Raw genomic sequence first — 23827 nt, forward strand, 5'->3', positions numbered from 1 at the left:
TGTGTGATGCTGACACCAGAAAAAGAATAAGAATAAGAGCTGCAAGGAGGAAAGTTATGGGGTCAAGCAATCTTGATGAATGATTCTTCTCCTGATCTCAGAGTAGCAGCCGTGTTAGTCTGTATCCGCAAAAAGAACAGGAGTACTTGTGGCACCTTAGAGACTAACAAATTTATTAGAGCATAAGCTTTCGTGGACTACAGCCCACTTCTTCGGATGCATCCGAAGAAGTGGGCTGTAGTCCACGAAAGCTTATGCTCTAATAAATTTGTTAGTCTCTAAGGTGCCACAAGTACTCCTGTTCTTTCTCCTGATCTGTGATGCACTGCAGCCTAACGAGGAACAACACAGAGCTTATATGGCTGGGGCTGCATTGTGCTCCCCAAAACAAGCTCTGTGCTGATTTCCTTCCCTCCCTGTGGGAGGGTGAACTTGAACGCCCTCAGCAGGTTGGCGAAGAAGATGAAGAGCTCACTCCTTGCCAGCTGCTCCCCCAAACACACACGGGACCCTGAAGAAGAGAAGGGGAAGGACAGTAAGTACCCAAGGATTTCTGTCTCCACAGGCCGCCTTCCAACTTGCAGATACTTTTCAGAAGCAAGATTGTTCATTCTCGTCAGAAAGAAACCTCATTCCCGGATATCACTGCACCTGCCCCCACTCATCAGCAAGAACTTGGCACCTCTCATGGGTGTTTATGTGGCTATAATCACAAGCAAAGACACTGTGAAAAGGTGGCTGTCTACTGATCTCGACAGATTTATCCGTGCAATGCTGATCATTATGGGAACGAGCGGGGGGGGCTCTGCTGCTTGAGTTGGGAGAGATTACCATACTCAAGGGGGCGCTGATGTCCAGTACGAAGCTGGAAAGTTCAACAGCAACAAGCTACTGTTATGTATATACACACACACAAAGGGTGCTACCCTTCAATTATGAAGATTAGCAGCTCGTCTTATTCTGCTATATATTTCCAGGCACTTTCAGAACTGTTTGATTTTAACCCAAACCTTCTGTTACACAAAGGCATATTCACAATGTGAAGCTCTTCCAGTGGAAGAAATACTCCCTCTGTACACGTAGGCATGATTTATATCTCCACAGGCTACCTTCTAACTTACATGCACTTTTCAGATGCAACATTGTTCATTCTCACCGGAAAGCAAAGGTATTTTTGCTGAACTTGTAATTTTCTCTTGGGACTAATTGACTGAACAATACAACATGGTGTGTGTGTGTGTGTGTGTGTGTAAAGTTTTTTTTAAACTACTACTACTTACTAACTACTAAGTACCACTAATAAACACTATAATAAACTAACTACTAAAAGAGCTGAGAGGACAAACTTGAGGTAAAACTCAACATAGACAATTGCAAAGGCTCCATCTCCGGCCAAGGTTTTTGAGAAGGAATGGAGGGCGGTTCACCCGAGCAATGCTGCATAACGATGGCAGGGAGCACAAGACTGAGTAATACCCATGCATGTGCCAAACGGACACTGCTATGAAATTTCTCCAATCAATGGCGCACGGGGCACAGCGCACCTAGAGCGGAGCACCCATAGGGATATTACTCAAAGAAGAAGTGTTTATCCGTCAGTGCATTTACCTGTTGAGAATGGTAAAAAAGCTTCTCTGTTCACAAAATTTCCTTCCTTATCCAAGAAACGACTTGGACTGAACTGTCGAGGAGACTCCCATTTCTCAGGATCAAAGAGGACAGAGTCTAAATTTGGCAGAATGAGGGTGCCCTGCAAGGAAGAAGCAGTTGGTTCAGTTCTCTGAGGGCTGGTCTACGCGGTGAGTTTGTGGGGTGTCATTTCTTGGCTGCACCAACCTGTCATGTGCTAACTGGCCTGTGTAGACCCGCTGGCACACACTAAAAGTTCCCTCATTTACATGAACATAGTACGGTTTGAAACTGGAAGACATTAATGTGAACGAGGGAACTTCTAGTGCATGCCAGCAGGGTCCACATGAGCCACTTACTGCACGACACACTCATGTGGAGTAGAATTTATTCTCCACTGGTGTAGACAAGCCTTGAGTCTCTCTCCATCAGATAAGTCAATAAGGAGAGGGATCTGGACAAATTTCAGTTCAAATTTATTGCAATGTGCAGAAGGTCACATGCAGAATTTGTCTGTCACATAATTTGGATTTAAATGGCCTATTTTCAAAATCAAAAACATTCATGTGGTTTTTCAAAGTGTTTCAGTTATTCATCAAAACCAAAAATTTTGAAATTTCAGGTGTTTGTTTTCTTATCCTGTCTCTCTCTTCCCCCCGCCCCTTTTCTCCTTTCTGCCACTGAATGCAATAGAAGGGATAATGTCTAGTTTTCTTCAATTTTTCCCTTTGCCACCCTGTAACTTTTCAAAGCTTCTCCACATTTTAAAAAGTTATACGGGACCAGAATTGTAGCGTTTCATTTTTCCTTTTGACAGTCTAAAACTTTTGCAAAGTAGAAAATTCAAAATTGTTAGAAAAGTATTTTGAATTTTTTTTCAAAACAAACAAACAAAAACAGTGGTTCCATTTAGAACCCTGCAAAATGGGACCAAAGTTGAAATTTCAAATATTGTAGTGAAATGGTTTTTCCATGTTTTGACCAGCTCTAGTCACACAGTGACAAGCCTGTCTAGACAGGAGTAATTCAGAAGATACTGGACATTAAACTGTTTATTTCAGACTGTCATTTTCTAGCTTGCTACCAGCAGCGGCCATGTTGCAGAAAAGCAATAATATTTATGTCACCAGTGACATGGAGCCCACTTTTACTTCTAATATCCAAGCTTTAAAGACACTGACAACAGTTGGGCTGTTTCAGCATTTGCTGGAGAAGCAAATTTGCTAGAGGGCCAATTCAGAAAAGCACTTAAGTCCATCCTTCCTCTGGAGATCATTTAACTATGAGCTTCCCTAAAAGAGAGTCTTAAAGTCCATGACTTAAAAAGAGCTTAAGCATGTGTCCTTAATATGGATGCTTACCTGAATCAGGCCTCAGTAAGAAACTTTTAAAAAAACCATGAGAGAGACAGTAATATATTTGGAATCATGAGTTGACATGGCTTCCTAATGCACTACACCCCGTCAGTGGGAGAAGGGGGTTATAAACGTGCAGAGAGATGGCACCTCTTTCACAGATATTACACAGAAGACGAGCGTATCGAAGTGAACAATGTCTCTGTACCTTTGGAATGGGAAAGCCCTGCAGCGTTGTATCCTTCCCACTTTCTCTGGGGATCGCGATTAAAACAATGCTACAGTAACGCTGGATCTCATGAATCACGGCATTGGCGTAGGGCAGTTTCTTTCGATCCTCATAGCAGATTAACTGGGAGGGACCCAGCACAGTGTCCAGCTCCTTCTGGACTTTCTCTGAGGAAAAGTATTCAGCTTTAGAGATGGAAGAAGAGCATATATTCTGCACACTGTGTATTTATTATGGGCACTTTCATTTCTCTTTTGGCTGTTATAATGATAAGAATACAATAAAGTAAATAATTAAAAGAATTGTAATTATTTGAAAACATAAAAGTAAATAAAGAATAAGAATATTTTCAAATTCCAGGACAAATGACTAAATTATAATTTGACTTTTCACATACTTCTGGGTTGCATCTTCAGATAATTCATTTAAACAAACACTAGGAGGCAGTAAAGTCTTACCATCTGCCCATTCCCCATGAGATAGCTGATTTGGGGATCTTTTATAAAATTAGTCTTGCAAGTTGTTGTATTTATAGTTAGGCTCTGAGAGTGAACCATAAATAAAACATTAACTGTTTATTAAGAAATTAATTCAGTGACACCATCAAGGAATCTATTTGGCCCTCATAGGAGACAGAATGACAGCACATTTAGACCACAAGAAAAACACTGCATCATCACAAAACTCTGAGGGTAGGAATATACTCCGAGAGCAAAATAACATTACCTAGCAACTACTGAGCGCTAATGAACCCTTCGCTGGTTGTCACATACCCCACAAGATTTTATTCAGCTTACAAATGTTAAAGGTTTAGAAAAGCAGTTAAGTAATAATTGATCTAAGATTAATTTCTGAAGTTCAATTAAAACTGGAAGTGTGTGCATACCCCTCCGTTCCAGCATTCCAGAACCAAGGATACAAAAACCTTCCCCTCACTCAACTCAATTCCTCTCTGAATCCTGGCACACACTTTAAATCTCCAATGCTGAGAGGAAGAGGGAAGGTCAATGTGAATCTGGGGAGGCATTGCATTCAGAAAGCAAAAGTTACTCCAGTGTATAGCCTCTTTTGCAACCTTAATTGTAACAGGTACCACTAATGCCAACACCTGGCCTGTTAACCCCATATCTAACCAATCACAATTCTATACTATGCAACTATACCCCACCTCCTTGGTCTTCCAGTCTTCCTTTTACCTTCTCTTTGTCCAGTGGAGGGCAACGAAAATGATGAGGGGGCTGGAGCACATGACTTATGAGGAGAGGCTGAGGGAACTGGGCTTATTTAGCCTGCAGAAAAGAAGAGTGAGGCGGGATTTGATAGCAGCCTTCAACTACCTGAAGTGGAGTTCCAAAGAGGATGGAGCTCGGCTGTTCTCAGTGGTGGCAGAAGACAGAACAAGGAGCAATGGTCTCAAATTGCAGTGGGGGAGGTCTAGGTTGGATATAGGAAACACTATTTCACTAGGAGGGTGGTGAAGCACTGGAATGGGTTACCTAGGGAGGTGGTGGAATCTCCATCCTTAGAGGTTTTTAAGGCCTGGATTGACAAATCCCTGGCTGGGATGCTTTAGTTGGGGTTGTTCCTGCTTTGAGCAGGGGGTTGGACTAGATGACCTGCTGAAGTCTCTTCCAACCCTAATCTTCTATGATTCCAACTTCTCTTGTATAATCATCTCACATGTTGCCATTAATATTATTATGAAAGAGAATACTGCTATGGGTACCCGCATGGCCCCACAGTATGCCAACATTTTTACGGATGACTTAGAACAACGCTTCCTCAGCTCTCATCCTCTAGACCCCCTCCTCTACTTGCGCTACATTGATGACATCTTCATCATATGGACCCATGGGAAGGAGGCCCTTGAAGAATTCCACATGGATTTCAACAATTTCCACCCCACCATCATAATTCATAATTCAAAATGATCTGGACAAATTGCAGAAATGGTCTGAGGTAAACAGGATGAAGTTTAACAAAGACAAACGCAAAGTGCTCCACTTAGGAAGAAAAAATCAGCTTCACACATACAGAATGGGAAGAGACTGTCTAGGAAGGAGTACGGCAGAAAGGGATCTAGGGGTTATAGTGGACCACAAGCTAAATATGAGTCAATAGTGTGATGCTGTTGCAAAAAAAGCAAACGTGATTCTGGGATGTATTAACAGTTGTGTTGTGAGCAAGACACGAGAAGTCATTCTTCCACTCTACTCTGTTCTGGTTAGGCACAACTGGAGTATTGTGTCCAGTTCTGGGCACCGCATTTCAAGAAAGATGTGGAGAAATTGGAAAGGGTCCAGAGAAGAGCAACAAGAATGATTAAAGGTCTTGAGAACATGACCTATGAAGGAAGGCTGAAAGAATTGGGTTTGTTTAGTTTGGAAAAGAGAAGACTGAGAGGGGACATGATAGCAGTTTTCAGGAATCTAAAAAGGTGTCATAAGGAGGAGGGAGAAAACTTGTTCACCTCAGCCTCTAAGGATAGAACAAGAAGCAATGGGCTTAAACTGCAGCAAGGGAGGTTTAGGTTGGACATTAGGAAAAAGTTCCTAACTGTCAGGGTGGTTAAACACTGGAATAAATTGCCTAGGGAGGTTGTGGAATCTCCATCTCTGGAGATATTTAAGAGTAGGTTAGATAAATGTCTATCAGGGATGGTCTAGACAGTATTTGGTCCTGCCATGAGGGCAGGGGACTGGACTCGATGACCTCTCGAGGTCCCTTCCAGTCCTAGAATCTATGAATCTATGAATCTATAAGAGTTCCACCCTGTAGCACTGTACAGCTTTAGTTAGCTTGATTAGCAGTTTTTCAAATAATCCTTAAAGTTCACCTTTAAATCCAAAAAACCCCCAAGGAATATTTTCCGTTTAAAGCCGCAGCATCTCTTTACAGAATTCTGTTCGCACCAGGTGGCTGTAGGAGGTTTAATGGTGCTTCAGGGGAGCTGTAGTAACATACTTACTTTGGCTATCTGAGCCAGATAGAAGTCAATGAAATCCTGTGGTTTGTCTGGTATGCCTCTCTCCTTGTGGCTTCTGATCTCCTTCCTTATGAAAGAACGCACAAATTCACAGCAAGAGTTTGCCTTCTGTTGAGGCCCTGGGAGATGATGCATGAGCCAGGGGAGAAGTTCAAACAGCTGTGGAAGAGAGAAATGGAAGGAGCGGAGAGTTACTTAACATTAGAAAGGTAACGGTAGATCTCAGAATAGACATTTTGGTAGTGGAATCAGTGAATTTATTACTCCCATGAGTACATTTCAGCATCATATAGAAAAATAACATTGGGAACACAATGTTTCTATTTTGGGACTGAGAGCGCACATGCTGCATGATTTCTATCCCTGTGTTTACAAAGTGATCCTCAGAATTATAGCCTATTTCCAGCTCAAACACTACCTAGATTATAATTGCCATGACAATGCTAAAACAATCACATTAAGACACTGGGAGAGCAAGACGCAGAATCATGGACTTTTTTTTAATCCGTCTCAGCGGCTTATTAAAAAAAGTGATATGTAGGGCCAAATTCCGCCCTGACTTCAATGGGGTTGCACAGGGTGAAAGGCACAGCAAAATCTGGCCAATAAGATTCAGAATACACTCGATTTGTTTAAGGATCTTTTGTGTCCCTGCATATTTATACAAAACTTTCAGAACCAGATGTAAAATATTTATGTTATAGATACTTCAAACTTGAGGCACAGAGGATAGAATAGGAGGTGACAGCTCATGAAATGTACACAGGGTTCATCTGTTGCCCTGTTCCTTAGCAGCCTGAATTCAAGTCGCTCAAGATCCCAGGTACCAAACTTCCCTATTCTCAGGTTTTCAATCAATTCCTCCCTTCTAAGTAAGTAGATCCAGGTTGGCATCTCTCTGGCGCATCTGCTGGAGTGAAAATGAAAAATTCCTGAACCAATTTTAACGATACAGGTTGAACCTCTCTAGTTCAGCACTCTCTGGTCTGGCAACAGCCGTGGTCCGGCATGATTTTATTCTGTTTTTTATGCTTTATCTACTTATTTCCTTGTGCCAATACAGTAAAATTGTGTAACAACCCTAACACTTTGTTATGAAGACAGCCAGTAAACCTTGGCTAGGCAGTGTTGCAAGCGTTGTTCCGTTTATTCGCCTCGACGAGATAAAAATAAAAAGAGACCCGCTCGCTACAATAGTGACCTCCCATAGTTCAGCAAATTCTCTGGCTCGGCACCGGTCAGGTCCCAAGGGTGCCGGACTAGAGAGGTTCAACCTGTACTTAAAACAACAGAATACTGTATTCGCACCGGACTTTACTTACACTCCTGTTGTGTAGCAAATATAGCCAAACATGTAATGTTTATTGTCTACACAAAGTACAGGGCCACCTTTATCACCTAGAAATAGACAATACAACCACATAGATTCCTCATTGTCTGTCCATGCTTTGTAAGTTCGCCCAAACTATTTCACATTCTCCACTACCAAGGTATATCTCCCTGACTGATCAAACACTTTTGACACAGTGCCATCCATTACTTTTTATTCCCCTTCTCTCTCCCCCGCAGGGATTATATAGTATCCCTCTAGTTAAGTGAACCATCAGCTTCAGTTATGCCACTAAGTCAAAACTCATTGGCTTACTTTACAGTGTGGCTTCCACATGAGCAACACGCATCCTCCCACAAATATTCTCACAATCCTGACATGGATTGTCTTGTGGCATGGGAGTCCTGTTTCCATTGCATAACTCAATCCTAATACCATCCACCCATTCGCCAGGAGGAGAAACCAGCAGAGGGATCATTACAGGATCTGCCCACTCAAAACCATTATTTGTCATCCTAAGACGTGCTGTACATTCATACCACCATGCCATCACAAACCCATGCCTCTGACTTTACAGGATAAACATTATTAACACATAATATCTAAAGGCAGAATATCAAATCACATTATTAAACACAAACTTGACTGTGTTACATCTTAATAACAGCAATGTTCCCAGCACATGACAGTTCAGCATCGTAAGTATCTGACCGATACTGGGAAATTTTAACAAACAGCATCAGACTCCTGCTTGAGCCACCCAGGCTCAGGGTGCTCTGTTACAAACGCTAGTAGTTCCAGGCACTGCTGAGTTCTTTAAATGATCATGTTCACAGTCAAACCTTGCATCTGCATTTCTCATTTCAAAAGAAAAGAGATTATTTGCTCACCAAAAAATGGAAACTGTTCCCAAAAGCCAATATACAGTCGAAGGCTTCAATCAGTCGGTGGAAGGTTTCATCCTCTAAGGAGAAGCGATGTCCAAAAACCACAGCACAAATCACGTTTGAGACAGCATGAACAATGGGGACAGAAGGATCCAGAGATTTCCCTGCAAACAGTCATAGAATCATAGAATATCAGGGTTGAAAGGGACCTCAAGAGGTCATCTAGTCCAACCCCCTGCTCAAAGCAGGACCAACCCCAACTAAATCATCCCAGCCAGGGCTTTGTCAAGCCAGGCCTTAAAAACCTCCAAGGAAGGAGACTCATTGTGAAGAGTATTATTAATACTTTCCTGTTACTGCTTCTCTATCTAGTGGGGTAGGTAAAAATTGCACACAATCCCAGAGACCACCTATGTCAATTCCATTGTTGGAAGAGAGACCAAAATTCAACAAGAAAAGTAAATATAAAGAAATAAAACCGCCCCCCAGAAAGCAGCTTGCTCAGAAAAGGGCAAATTGTTAAACTAACTCTCCCCGGCCCTTGTGCTCACAGAAAGATTCCAGTATACAGATTCTAAAGGAACTTATATTTTAAAAAAGGCATCACAATATGTCAAACAAAACACAAGGGTAGGGAAAAATAAACCCATGTCAGTGAACCATTCAAGCAGCCAGGAATAACCTATCTAAAGACCATCCCCCTTTTCCTTTGACCCCTCCCCCATCTTACTCCAGAACAATAGAATAACTATAAATAAGACTATTTACAAGTACAATCCATTAGCCAATGGCACGATCGGATCAACATTCCCCTCTCACTAAAATAGATTCTAGCATCCCATGTTGAGAGAGACCTTTTGCTGAGTGTGTAATTGCTGCTCCATTTGTTGTACAGTTCCTGCACACTCGGTATCTAACTCACTGTCTTGTAAGTATATAAAAAGAGAGATTGTAAATAAAACCTATATTGATTTCTTCTCCTATTCCCCCACCTTGTAGTCAAGCTCTTCCCTCTGGTCAGTACAACCACTGGCATTTGTTTTACATTAGAACGGAGTTGCTCTGGGTTTAAGCTCTTTCTCAAGCTATGTGGTTGAGGGGCCTTGGACACGTCACTTAACCTCCCTGTATCGAAGTTTCCTTAGCTTTAGGGCATGGCTACACTTGCAGATGTAGAGCGCTGTGAGTTAAACCAGCCTTCGGAGAGCGCAGTAGGGAAAGCGCTGCAGTCTGTCCACACTGACAGCTTCAAGCGCACTGGCGTGGCCACATTTGCAGCACTTGCAGCGGCATTGGGAGTGGTGCATTATGGGCAGCTATCCCAGCATGCAAGTGACTGCAACGTGCTTTTTAAATGGGGGGGGTGGAGTGTGACAGGGAGTGTGTTGTGTGTATATGGGGGGAGAGAGAGTGGGTTTTTGGGGGGCTGAGAGCATGTCAGCATGCTGTCTTGTAAGTTCAGACAACAGCAGACCTCTCCCCCCCCGCCTCTCTCTCTTACACACAGCATTGCACAGTAATGGTTGCTTTTTCTCGGAGCAGCTAAGCAGCCGGCTGTCAGAAACGGAGCTTTGGAAGGGCATATCTGCATGCCTGCAGTGATTCCAAAACAATGACAAGAGTGGCCTCTTGACTTAAGGGAATTATGGGATGTTTCTGGAGACCAATCAGAGCGCAGTAATGCAACACCCCGTTCACACTGACGCCCGGGTGTAGTAGCCAAGGCGCATCAAACATTATTCCACTTGCCGAGGTGGAGTACCAGGAGCGCTCTAGCCCTGGAGTCAGAGCGCTTTACGTGCCTTGCCAGTGTGGACGGGTAGTGAGCTAGGGCGCCCGGGGCTGCTTTAATGCGCTCTAACTCGCAAGTGTAGCCAAGCCCTTAGAGAGGTAAGGGATACTGTGAGACTTAATTCATTACTGTTATCTAGGTACTCTGATACGTCGGTGATGAGTGTCAGAGCTGCCGATAAATAATCAATTAACACGGATACAGAAGAACGCGGACCCTAAAGCCTCCGTCCTAGCTCCCAACCCTGGGCTTTTATATGTAGCTCTTTTGAGAATGAAATCTTCATGTTAGGAATAAAATACATGCTAGTGAGACTCAGCTCTGCCTGTAGACCTGTATTCCACTCCAGTGATTCAATGAAACGGCCCCAAGAACTACAGATACTCCATTCTGGAGCAGAGGGAGCCTGCTTGGTCTCACAGACTAGTTCACATGCCGGCAACACGACTGTAGTTAAAAACCACTTTAGCAGTGATGTACCTTTCACAGTCTCAAAGTACCCCACCAGGTGACGGGCCTCCTCTTGGATTTGGTGCTCCAGGCCTTTCTTGCCTAGTCCCAGGTTCCGCAGGGTCATCAGCCCAAAGCGTCTCTGCTGCTTCCAGGTGTGACCACTTGAGAACATAATACCTGAGGCCATTGAGAATCAGTTACCTGTCACACTAATATTTATGAAAAGCAAAACTATGTACACATCCCTACAATATACTTTCTATCATTAGGACTAAATCCAGAACCATGGGGCTTAGTTCTTTTATCTGAGATCTTGCTGGGACATAGAAACAACATGGATTGGAACCATCCGAGAAAAGTCTCCTGTTAAAAAAGGGATTGTTTGGTTGGTTTTTATTGTAAATGTGAGATTAAAAAGCTGAAGATAAATGGATGTTATTCACTAACAGTAATTCTTGTTCTCTGTTGCCTCCATAGAAACCCGATTTAGGAATGGTTACAAAAAGTCACTGACTCTTTTGGGGCAGTGGTTGGCAATTAAAGGGTGTGCGCCATTCCCTTGAGCTCTACACTCTACATAGCGAGAGTATACAGAACCCACTCTCTTCCAGCCCCTCAGTTCTTCACTACCCCCAAATGCCCTATTTGCAGCTGGGCTCTGAAGCAGAGGAAAGGAGGGAGGGTCTGTGTGAAGGACACACATCCAGAGAATGTAAGTTACTGTAGGCAGGTAACCCCGTTTTCTCCTTCATGACACTGTCTTCGCAAAGCTTCCCAGGAGGCATTTATCCAGCAGTGACTTCCTTGGGAAGGAGGGTTGGGGAGCCCCGATAGTCGAACAGCTGCCCTCCCAAAACCAGCCTCTGCTCTTGATGCAGTGTCAAGAGAATAGTGGTTAGTAAGAGTGTGAAGCAAGCTCCACCCAGCAGCCCTATAGAGTTCATATAAAGGCTCAGTGCAGCTATGTGCCATTGTGGCTGTCCTCTCCTGAGTTGACTGGGCCCTGAGACATTCAGACATAGGCACATCCCCTAGTTCAGGGCATGAAGGGGTGTAAATCCTTATCCACATAGATAGCCTTTAAGCCAAGGTCACTTGACTTTGAGACTTTTCTCCAAAGGCCACAAATATTCTCTTGGACCTTCTCAACAGCTTAATTCTAGGACAGATAAGGTAGGTGAGGGAATATCTTTTACTGGACCGACTTCTGTTGGTGGACGGTACAAGCTCTTCCTCAGGTCTCATTCTAAGACAGGCTTTCCCACCATTTTCATAAGATGGACCACATCCTAATAAAGAGATTGTAAATGTTGGGAGACACAATCACAAATCCACCTAGGGTGACCAGACAGCAAGTGTGAAAAATCGGGACGGGTTTGGGGGGGTAATAGGAGCTTATATAAGAAAAAGACTCCAAAATCGGGACTGTCCCTATAAAATCGGGACATCTGGTCACCCTAAATCCACCCCTGTGGGAATTAGAGCAGCTGCTTACCAGGACAAACAGACTTAGCAGAGTGCTTTTAGCTTCTTATAATGCACTTTGGAAACAAGGAGGCGAACTGGCACCATGTGACCAGCCAGGTTTCTGCTGGCCACCAGAAAGTCCTCAGCAGTCCATCAGGGAGGTCTAGGGGTTGCAGATACTGTTAACCAGACTTATGGGAGGTCCTTTGAGCCCATTGAGTCTTGCACTCTATACAACCTTTTGCTGAAGTTTTTCTTCTTCATGACCAGAACCTCAGTGGAGAGAATTTTGGCATTGCAGTCCCTGATGGCCCACCCAGCTGATAACATATTCCACAATGACCCGGGGGTTCCAAGGCCTCATCCCAAATTTCTGTTCAACATTGTATCTGAGTTTCATTTCAGACTATACCTCTGCCTGTATTTTCCACTAACCCCATTAGTTAATACTTCAACCCAAGATTCCCTAACTGCCGCTTGTGTGTAAGGAAGTCTTGCTGAGTTTAAGGGGTGCAATTACATCCCGGCAGCTGGCAATTAGGGGTGGTGGGACTAAGTTCCACCTTTGATGTTCCAGTCGTTAGCCACAACAATCCCCAGTCACTACTGCCCTGCACCTTGTGCTGTCACTTACACCAATGCAGAGTGGAAAACATCATCACTATGATTTGACAGCATTTTGCACCCACTTCGCACAGGTGTGAATGATGACACAAGCTGCAACACAACGGTGAAACAGACCCTATGTTGTATTTACCAGATGACTTGTGAGTGCAGCGTGCAGCACCCCCTACTGTGGATATCACGTGGGGCTGGGACTTCTCCAGTGCACCCAAGGGACTCCTGGTGGGCCCATGATCTACTTAATCCTCACCTGGAGTCTCTGTAGCAAGGCACCAGATAGAGCAAGGTCAGTGTGGTGACATCGGGCCTCTGAACGGCTATTTCTGATTAGCCCCTCAGAGAAAACGAATGGAGCCCCTTCTGTTTCTCGAGAACCAGTAACCAGCGAGGGGAAAGAGAGGGAGTTGGAATTAGCAGTTCACATTTTTATTTTTTTTTTATTTTGGGGCAGTCTTGTGATCTTTGGTGATGTCAAAAAAGTTTCTCTGGATTTGAGGATTACTAGCATCCATCTTGTGAATTTTGCCCTTATTCACAACGGCGGCCTTTTCCCATTACTTCACAAAGGAATGAATTCCTGATGGCAACAATTTCCCTATAGCCTCTGCTTGCCCCTAGTAAAAATGATCGCTAACCCCCTTTGTTTCCAGTGCTGCCATAAGGGAAGACAACCAGAAGGCAAAGGCAGCGCAGCTAAGGAACCGAACAGGAAACGGTGAGGAGCCGAGGGACTGTGTGAGGTAGGAATGGGACTTGGAAGAGACTGGAGGGAATTCAGGGAAATGCATATGTGCTGGGAGGTGAATATGAAGGAGCCAGAGGGAGACTGAATGTATGCGGAGGAGTGGAAAGGCAAGAGGAAGAATGAGGAGGAGAAGGAGGAACACAGTGTAGGGTGCAGGGGAAGATTTATCCTTTCCATTTGCCAATCGTTTGAAGACAGGGGTCTCCAGCCGTCCAGAAAACTCTTCAGGGTGGGTGTTCAGCCCATCCTTCACTGCTTGGAACCCATGCAGCACGACCCCAGGGGTGTGTCCCAGCCACAAAGTGAAGATGTTGCCATGAACTTCTGCCATCTGTGGGTTGGACCAGTGCCAGAACAGCACAGGTGAAAAAACATCATGCCAAACAGTCAGGATTAGGCCCTACCAAATTCACGGCCATGAAAAACACGCCATGGACCGTGAAATCTGGTCTTTTCTGTGCTTTTACCCTATACTATACAGATTTCAGGTGGTCGCAAGGTTATTGGAGGGGGGTAGCAGTATTGCCACCCTTACTTCTGCACGGCCTTCAGAGTTGGGCGGCCTGAGTGGCGGTTGCTGACTGAGGGCCCAGCTCTGCAGGCAGCAGCGTAGAAGTAAGGGTGGCAATACCAGACCATGGCATCCTTCCTTCTGTGCTGCTGCTGGCGGCGGCTCTGCCTTCTGAGCCGGGCTCCCGGCCAGCAGCTGCCCCTCTGCAGCTGCCCAGCTCTGAAGGCAGCACCGCCACCAGCAGCAGCACAGAAGTAAGGCTAGCAATACCGCTAACCCGCCCCCCTACAATAACTTTGCGACCCCCCCTACAACTCCTTTTAGGGGCAGGACCCCGACTATCACAACACTACGAAATTTCAGATTTAAATATCTGAAATAATGAAATTTACGATTTTTAAAATCCGATGACCGTGAAATTGACCAAAATGGACTGTGAATTTGGTAGGGCCTTAGACATGATGAACCTGCTCTCTTCTTTGAGAAGGGTGATTCAGGGGTTCAGTACTGAGGCAGGGACCTGTCTTTTTGTTCTGCTTGCACCGCACAGTTGTATTCATTTAGATTATATAAATAGGCCTAAAGAGTCAAATGTGTGAACATGACCCTGTCGCTGTCCAACGTTAAAGAGTTTTAAACAAGGTTTGGGGTTAGGTATACAGAAACCTCAGCCTGCTTAGTACCATGGCAAACACCGTTACCAACCCTATTAAAGATAGAGAAAAAGAAGGGAAAACAGTTAAAGCGGTTGAAAGTAAGGCTTTCATTTTAAGAGTGTCCCTTGTTCCCTACCCGTAGCTGGAGAAAATTTTTAAAAGGAGCCCACCCCTCTATTTAACAGCCTCTTAGTCGGTATTAAAGATGGTGATCATTGTCTTTCTGGGGAAAAGAGAAGTTAGTTGAGATGAGCTGGAACTCCTTGTTAAAGTCCAATCCCATTTCCTAGCAGACAAAACTAGACAAACGCACACACGAGGGGAGAGAAAAGAACAGCTAAGATCAAAAATGCCATTTCTGTCTCTGCTGTTGACTCTTCCTTGCAACCAGGGCCGGCTCCAGCTTTTTTGCCGCCCCAAGCGGCGAAGCGGGGAAAAAGAAAAGATAAAGCCGCAGTCGGCGGCACTTCGGTGACAGCTCCACCGGGCCGCTTTCATTTTTCAGCGGCAATTTGGCGGCGGGTCCTTCGCTCCGAGAGGGACTGAGGGACCCGCTGCCGAATTGCCACCGAAGATCTGGACGTGCCGCCCCTTTCCATTGGCCGCCCCAAGCACCAGCTTCCTTCGCTGGTGCCTGGAGCCGGCCCTGCTGGCAACCTCATTGCTGGAAAAACACAGGCATGGCACACAGAGTGATCGGCCACTCCGAGACCAGGCAAATTTGTACTAGCATCGGGCTGTTTAGGGCATTGCTTTTCACTACTCCTTTGACCAGGCTTAAACTTGTATTGCCAAATATACAGTCTTGGCCAGACTCTTATTAGACAGGAGGCAAAAGGGAGAGGGATAGGAAAGAGAAGAAGAAATAAGGTGAGGAAGGAAAAGGGCACACAAAGGGGTTGGGGGGAGATGACAAAGTCTCACACCTACAATTGGAGCCAGATTTAGTGGCTGGAGTTTCTAAAGCGCTCAGCACATTGGTTGCGCTCTTGAAAATCTGATCCCAGTTGTGGGTGATGAACATTTTATAAAATCTTTCCCTGTGATATCTTGAAAATCTGGCCCCACATGCTCAGTGGGGACAAAACCTTTCCCCTCCCAGCTCTATTCCCCTGCATCATCGGCCACCTAACGTGTATCTTCCTCCCTACAAACTTCCTGAAGTCTGCCAGACAGGTGCCACTTTGATGGGCTTCATAAAACCTGATGGAGCAGGACTCCCTCTTCTGCACAGTTTATACACCACCACACTTTAAGTTATGGAACAACAGGTGTGGCAGATGACTAGATTTGGTTTTTCAGTACATATCATACATCCTTCTAAACATTTATTTAATGGGAAGTCTAAAAAATAAGCCAGCGCTTTAAGGGTCAAATCCAATATATTTGAACATTTCTACAATATGAAAATGTATTCCTTCTTCCTCTTCACGAGGCAGAAATACTGTCCTCGGTGTTGTTTAATTCTTATGCACATCAAGGTTCCATATACATTTGACACAATCCCTATTTAAAAATGACAGAATGTTCCAAGTTGACTTTCATAGCTCCAATTCTTAAGATAAAACTTTCTTTAGCATGAAAAAAACCCCTACCTTATACTACCAATAAATGCAACTAATTTTCCCTGTCCGCTTATTAGTCCATTAGTGAGTTATCTGGAAATACATACCTTATTGAGGCTGTCATGATCAACTTTAAAGTTCAGCTTCCAAGAATGGGGAATGGGGTTGGTCCCAGAGGAAGGCGTCTATGTGCCCATTGCAACTTCAGAAACTGCACTATCAGGAGAAACACAACCAGCCCTATGAGAGTCTCGCATATGGTCAGCATTTTACTGCTGCGTTATAGGGCTACTCAGTCTGTTGCAGATATACAGGCTGAACCCTCTTTATCTTGCTTTTATAAGCTCTGTGTCTCTCTCCAATCTCGCTCCCGCCCTTTTCTTAGAGTCCCAGGATGTTCACCTTCTAGAGTGTGTTTAATATATTGTTATGTTGTGTTAAACCTCTTGGATAACAGCTATCCTTCATTGGGATAAAAGTATGCAACAGCTAATCTCCTTTAGAGCTGAAGCAATAGGAGCCTCCACCCAAAACACAGGCGCATATGAGACACTTTTACAGAACTTTTAGTGCTCCGTAGCAGGGTCCGCATGGCCAGTCAGTGTGTGGCGTGGCAGGCCAGGCCACTGTAAACTTACACCCCAGCTTGCCACATGTTAACGGGCCCTATAGACATGCCTTTGAGGGCCTGTGGAATTTGCCATGGAACCGGAGTCTTTCCTGGCACCAGCCCACCAGAAGAGGAAGAAGCACTAGTGAGGAAGATGGACGCTGATCATCATGATCGCTGTCAGTACAGCTCTGTGTCTAATACATATAGTGGGAAAGGGGATTCTAATCTGGTTCATGACAGAATTGTACTGAAAGGGGTTAGTGGCTGCCATCAACCATAGACCTGATTGAAATTGATAGGTGTGCTGAGCGCCCTTCATTCAGGCTAGAGACAGAAGCAATTACATACCCCCTTTGTGGTCATGGCTGAAGCAGTGGAGACTTCCGCCCAAAGCAATGGCCACCTGCGAGGCCTGGGCAGAGGTTTACCCATGTGAGCCAAAGGGTTTATCTGGGGACTGACTGCAAATGCTGGATTGGGGAATTCGTCCGTTGGAGCTGTGTGTCTGTGTGGGGTAGAGGCTCTACCCCACCCAAAGCACACCGGGGAGGCTGCAGCACACCTGCCTCTATCAACAGAAGGGGGGAAACATGGGCAGTTCAGGTGTCGTTCCTGAGCTGACAGTGCTTTCAAGAGAGATTGCGAGAGTTCCTTCCAGAACTAGCCTGAAGCTGCAAAACTTGCAACAACACCAGAAGCGTTTGCAACAGCAGGCATGTGAAACTTCAGGACGATCTAGATCTCGGGTGAGGAGGCGAGGGGACAGTTTGAAATGTTGGCTTCAAATAAGGAGCTGGCTTCAGATTTACAGCTCTGAAAACACCCTAAGATCTGAAAGTCGCACTGGTTTTTTCCTTCCTACCCATTGTCTTTAGTGCATTTGCATAGGTGTAACACTTGGGAGCTTGGCAAAGAATTCTGTTTATGATGCCATAGAATCCAGCTCTCACCCTCTCCCTCTCTCTTTTAGCCATTTGGCTCTGCATGGCTAACTAACAGAAACAAAAAATAAGCTGATATGGGTCTGATACCCACAGGCAGTAGGTGCGCATTGAGTCAGAAGGGCCATCTGACCATTCACTTTAAATTAACAAGATGCTATTATTATATTTGGCACTCTGATTTCTCTTAATCCACGTGGCAATTGAACACAACAAAACAAAAACTCATAGCTGAAAGGCATAATCACACCTGTAACTCAGACACTTGTTTGGCATTTAACTGAATTTCCTGGAGTTCATACTTTACTTAACGAATTAGTGACACTAAAATGTAATATACGTATATATATATATATATATATATATAATCTCATTTAAGCAGTTGTTTCAGTGTGCCTGCTACAGTTTCCAGACTCATATCTCTTCATCAGAATCAAGGTCACTGAATCAGACTCTGAGCACATTGTGTACCTGCTATTGACTCCAACATTTTAGTGCCAATAATTCGTTAAGTACAGTATGAATTGGGAGCAGCCCAGCCCCTCTGCGATCCACCCCAGCTGCCTCTGCCCGGCCTGGCCCCACGCGCCCAGCCCGGCCCCCGAGCCTGCCTGCTGGGACGGGGGAGCCCAGATCCCCAGCCCCAGGCCTGTCTGCAAACAGCCTACCCTCCTGCACCCCAACTCCCTGTCCTGAGTCCCCTGCCTGCACCTCTCACCCCAACTCCCTGCCCTGAGCCCCATTCCTGCCCCCCAACTCCCTGCCCTGAGCCCCCTGCCTGCACCCTGTACCCCTCCTGCACCCCAACTCCCTATCCTGAGCCCCCTGCCCCACCTGCACCCCAACTCTGTCATGAGCCCCCTGCCTGCACCTCTCACCCCAACCCCCTGCCCTGAGCCCTCTGCCTGCACCCTGTACCCCAACTCCCTGTCCTGAGCCCCCTGCCCCACCCCCTGCACCCCAACTCCCTGTCCTGAGCCCCCTGCCTGCACCTCTCACCCCAACCCCCTGCTCTGAGCCCCCTGCCTGCACCCTGCACCCCTCGTGCACCCCAATTCCCTGTCCTGAGCCCCCTCCTGCACCCCAATCCCCTGCCCTGAGCCCCCTCCTGCACTCCGCACCCCTCCTGCACTCCAACCCCCTTTCCTGAGCCCCCTCATACATCCTGCACCCCTCCTGCACCCCAACCCCATTCCCTGAGCCCCCTCATACACCCCACACCCCTCCTCTTCCCCAATCCCTTGCCCTGAGCCCCTTCCTGCACACAGCACCCCCTCCCACACCCTGCACTCCCTCCCTCACCCCAACCTTTATGATGTTCGCCTTTAAAAAAAAAAAAAAAATTCCCTGGGTGCACACCCTAATGAAATGTGCTGCGCACGCCTATGGTTGCAAACACTTCTGGTGTTGTTGCAAGTTTTGCAGTTTCAGGCTAGTTCTGGAAGGAACTCTCGCAACCTCTCTCAAAAGCACTGTCAGCTCAGGAACGACACCTGAACTGCCCATGTTCCCCCCTTCTGTTGATAGAGGCAGGTGTGCTGCAGCCTCCCCGGTGTGCTTTGAGTGGGCCAGAGCCCCCCTGAGCAGCTGTAGTGGAGCCACATCCCCTCCCTCCCAGCTCAGCATCAGAGGCCTTCTCTCCACCTGAAGTGGAGCACCCAAACGGATGCTACTCGAAGGAGGAGGAAATGTTACTCACCCTGTGCAGTAACTGTAGTTCTTTGAGTTGTGTCCCCCGATGGGTGCTCCACTACCCGCCCTCCTTACCCTCTGCTTCAGTTGTTCCCTAGGGATGATTGAGTAGAGACGGAACTAAGGGCAGTTTGCCCATACACCCCTCTATTGCCTCGGTGTCTGCTATGAGAAGGCATAGGGCGCATGTGTGGGCCAAACAGGCATTGCCAGCTAGAAGTCTGCTCAAGGGCTTGAGAGGCGCATGTGTACCTGAAGTGAAGCACCCATAGGGACGCACATAATGCAGAACTACAGTTACTGCATGGGGTGAGAAACATTGCCTCTTGCAACTTTTGGTATTAGCAATACTGTTGCTGGAGTAGAGAATAAGGGATGAGAGTAATATAGAGGGGCAGGAGTCCAGGTGACATGGTGATGGGGGAAGTGAACTGTGGGTTAGGGACTGGGTGCCATGGAGCTGTGCTACCTGGTCTTGAAATAGGGGCTCTGGGGCAAAGGGGACTGGAGGCATGGCAGGGGAGACCTGAAATGCAGTGAGAGGATGGAAAGTCAGGTAACGGCTATTATCCCCATGTTAAACTGTAAAACACTGAACATTTTCTAGCTGATAACCTTTTCAGATGTGCTCAGGCCCCACAATTGGAACCAGATGTTCAGAAGAGCACGGCTTGCATTTAGGCACCTAAACAAGTGGCTGGCGGTTTAGAAGAACGCGGTATGTTGGATGCTCTTTTAAAAATCTGGCTCTGATTCCAGCTGCCAGGCACTTGAAAAATCTTGCCACGTCTTTTCAAAAGTTGGCTCTGCATGCTCTATATGGACAAAACTTCCTCCTCCCAGCTCTATTCCCGGGCATCATCCACCACCCCACAAACTTCTGAAAAACTGCAAGAAGAATGTCCCATTTTGATGGGCTTCCTCAAAGCTGAAGGAGCAGGGTTACCTCTTCCGCAGACCTTATATATTTGCTTATTAACAGGCAGTTTACAAGAGCTTAGCTGAGCTGAATTCTACACCGTCAGATTCATTCCTTGGATACTGCAGAAACATTCATTATCCCTTATTTTCAAAGGTGTCAAAAACAATCAATACAAAAAGAGAGCTTAGCCAGAAGCTATACAAGGTGGAAGATTTGATCTTCAGCAGGCGATCAGTAGGGAAAGAAAGGATGCCATTTTATAGCAAAGGTAACAAAAATTGAGTGAAAAGATTGTATTTAAGGTCCACTTCTACAGAAATGTACACATAACAAACAAATAAATAATTCTAGGAAGCGCTGCATGTCTGGGAGTGGCCCAAAGTGGTCCATGCCAAGTCTGTTAGCAAATTTGATCATCCTAGCCAGATGCCATGACCTGACCCTTCCTGGACACACACTTTATTCAACACCAGTGTCTTTTGCTCGCCAGTACAGCCTTTTTACCCCCATTATCTCAGGATGCTTGCCTGTGAATAGAGTGATCCTGTCTACTCCTCCTACCTGTATTTCAAGGGCCCCGCAGATCTCTTAAATACCTACCGACTGACTACACCTCCAACTTCTGCTGGGTTTAAACAAACATCTAGTGTTTTGTAAATTAGACTAAACAGAACATGAACCTAAAAAGTGTTTAGAAATTTTCCTAATTTCTATTCCAACGGGGGCAGCCTGTTCTTATACGGCCCCAGCCCTGCTTCCCCTCAGGACCGCAGTCTAGCTCTCCGACCCCCACTCTAGGATATTGCTCCCTCTCCCCACAGCAGCCAACAATCCTTCAAATTCAAACCCTCCAAATCCCAAACAGGCAGACTGGGTGGAGCGTCCATCCAGGAGTCAAAGCCTCTGTGTCTTTATGCACCCAGCACCAAAACGCTCCAGTGACGAGAATCATTTTATACTCTTACTAGCCACAGAACCCCTTTCATAGTGGCTTCAGTTTAATATATCATATATATTTTGTCTTCAAACTATTTTCCTTATATATTCAGTTATATTAGCTGGTTTTGGTTTGTTTGCTTTACTAAATAAGGTATTAATTAACCATATACAGTATCTTGTGGACACCTTCCCTCCCATTTGCAATTATAACAATCACTTTGTATGATAAAAGAAACATATGCTTAGCTGTTTTTAAATGCATTTTAGCTGCTGGGAACACTATGAGAGTCCAGATGCTGATGGATCACAATTTCAGAGCCAATAGCATGTAGCCCTGGTATCCATCCTAAATAGGAGAGTTTCTCACTGAAAAGAGAGAGAGGTCACATATTGGGAGATCACAGAACAGGGTGGGTGTGGTTTGGCTAACTGAAATGGATCACATATTTCAAAGTTTACTAAAAACGCCTTTGAAACACTCTACACTTGCCCAACTAAGAGACGAAACAATAGAGAGAGTGAGAGATGACTAGAAAGGGCAAAGAACCAGAACCTAACAGAAAGTGAGCTCAGTGGATGCAGCTCCAAAACAATTTTCAGAGAGATAGTGCCCAGGCAGAAAGGAAATTGATAACACAGCACGGTGAGATGTTGGGGATAACTGAGGTTTCAGTTGCTCTGATTGTGTTTCTCCTGATTGTGCAATTTCTGAAGTTGCAATGGACACGTAGACGGCTTCCTCCTGGACCAACTCCCCTGCCCATTATTGGCAACTTATGGCTGCTGGACTTTAAACTTCAGCGAGAAGATCTTCTTAAGGTATTTATTTTAGCAGAATTCTGGACTTGACTGAAGTAGAGAGGCTTGGAATGATTGGGGTGGATTTAAAATTGGTATTGTACAGGAGTTACCTATTCAGTTATAGGGTATTTCTCAGCCTGACTTAATCATTACCCAAACACAAGAGACGTGGGAAAATGCATTGCTGGGAAAAAAGAATAATCACTTTCAATTGATATTTTTCTTCTTTCCTTTTGCTGTTCTCTCTCTAAGAATGTCCAAATACGTATATTTATAATATACAGACTTTATTATCACAAGCCCAGTGTGAAGTAGTGAGAGCCTGATCCAAAACCCATTGATATCAATGGGAGTCTTTCAGTTGCCTTCACTGGATCTTGCATCAGGCCCTATTGTTTCCAAAGTGGTTCTGAAACAATTTAGATATCCTGTTTTGCCAGAGGCAGAACAGGTCGTCGCTTCTCTGGTATTTCTTCCTGACTGCGCGTGGCACTAGGTAATAGATACAGAAGACTCAGCCTTCTTCTAAAAAGCAACTCATTATATTCTAGTCATGGTTTGGACTCACTCTCTGCTATATATATTGTGGGGATCTCATTCGATAAGGCATCCATGGCAGGACTTTTCTTGCAGGAGGCACTATGCTATATTGGCACTGATATCAGTGAAATGTCTCCAGGCTGTGAGAACTTTGATCTCCATACCAGGGCCAACTGTACACCCTAAAACAAAATTTTGTAATAACCCAGACACTTGGTTTTAAGATGGAGCAGGAAAAACTGTATTCCTGTTTTGCTGAAGTGCCATTCTCTTGAGAAACAGTTTAAATAATTACAATAGTAAGAAATTCACTTCAACCCTGTTTCAGGAGAAAATACAAGTCTGACCTGAGAAAAGGCAATGAGAAGAAAGTTAAGAAAAATCACAGGGAAGCAGTAAGAAAAGAAACGAAGTGCAAAAATAGTTCTCTGCCTACATTGACACTGAGAGAAGCAAACATTCAATAATTCACAATAAATGAAAACAAAAAGGAAAAAACAAATACAAAAAAAACAAAAGAAAAAATAACAAGTGTCTGTTTATTCACTTTAACTTTGAGCTGATGTAATATTTTAGAAGAAGCTCTTTGGTTCTCCTTTTGTAGCGTTTTCCCTCCTGTTGAATGATGTTCTTTCTAATGCTTAATATCCATGTTGCATAAAATGGAGTAGGACTGGCATTCCATACCCAAAGTGTGTTACATTAGGAGGCTAAATTCTGTTGTAAACTCTAATCCAATTCAGTCAGAGGCAAATGGGTTTAGCCAGAGTTATAGAAAACATCTGAAAGAAGCCTTTCAACAGAGCTGCTGGTTGCTGTCAATTTTTCTGACTTATGTTTATCAACTCTCCAGTTAACCAACATCTATGGCAACATTTACACAGTGTGGATGGGACAGACACCTGTGATTGTATTGAATGGATACAAAGCAGTAAAAGAAGGCCTTCTCTCCCATTCAGAAGAGATTTCTGGACGGCCTCTCACCCCCTTCTATAGGGATCTGATGGGAGAAAAAGGTAAAAGATATTACTCTTTTGCAAGGAATAATATTGAAGTATAAAGGTGGCATTCTAAGGCAGAGAATTCTTCCCAGATACTGTCTTGCCATGTGGTACTTATACAGTTGGACAGCAAGGCTCCATTCAGAACT

The 23827-nt window shown here is 45.0% G+C and overlaps 1 protein-coding gene and 1 pseudogene across 2 annotated transcripts in view; one reads left to right on the top strand and one right to left on the bottom strand.

Annotated features, from left to right (window-relative positions):
- Nucleotides 1–23827, top strand: part of LOC101930781 (cytochrome P450 2J5-like) — a 58918-nt gene that overhangs the window by 11971 nt on the left and 23120 nt on the right. Inside the window, exons 1-2 of one of the 2 annotated variants that reach the window (XM_008173161.4) lie at nucleotides 21802–22155; nucleotides 23531–23693. In XM_008173161.4, coding sequence (XP_008171383.3) covers nucleotides 21913–22155; nucleotides 23531–23693 — 406 coding nt within the window. In that variant the 5' untranslated portion in view covers nucleotides 21802–21912. Of the gene's footprint in view, nucleotides 1–21801; nucleotides 22156–23530; nucleotides 23694–23827 lie in introns of those variants that run through there. The other variant, XM_065557613.1, reaches the window with a different exon arrangement.
- LOC101931060 (cytochrome P450 2J6-like) lies at nucleotides 296–16497 on the bottom strand (annotated as a pseudogene).

Source organism: Chrysemys picta, chromosome 9, assembly GCF_011386835.1.
Source record: "Chrysemys picta bellii isolate R12L10 chromosome 9, ASM1138683v2, whole genome shotgun sequence".
Lineage (NCBI taxonomy): Eukaryota > Metazoa > Chordata > Testudines > Emydidae > Chrysemys > Chrysemys picta.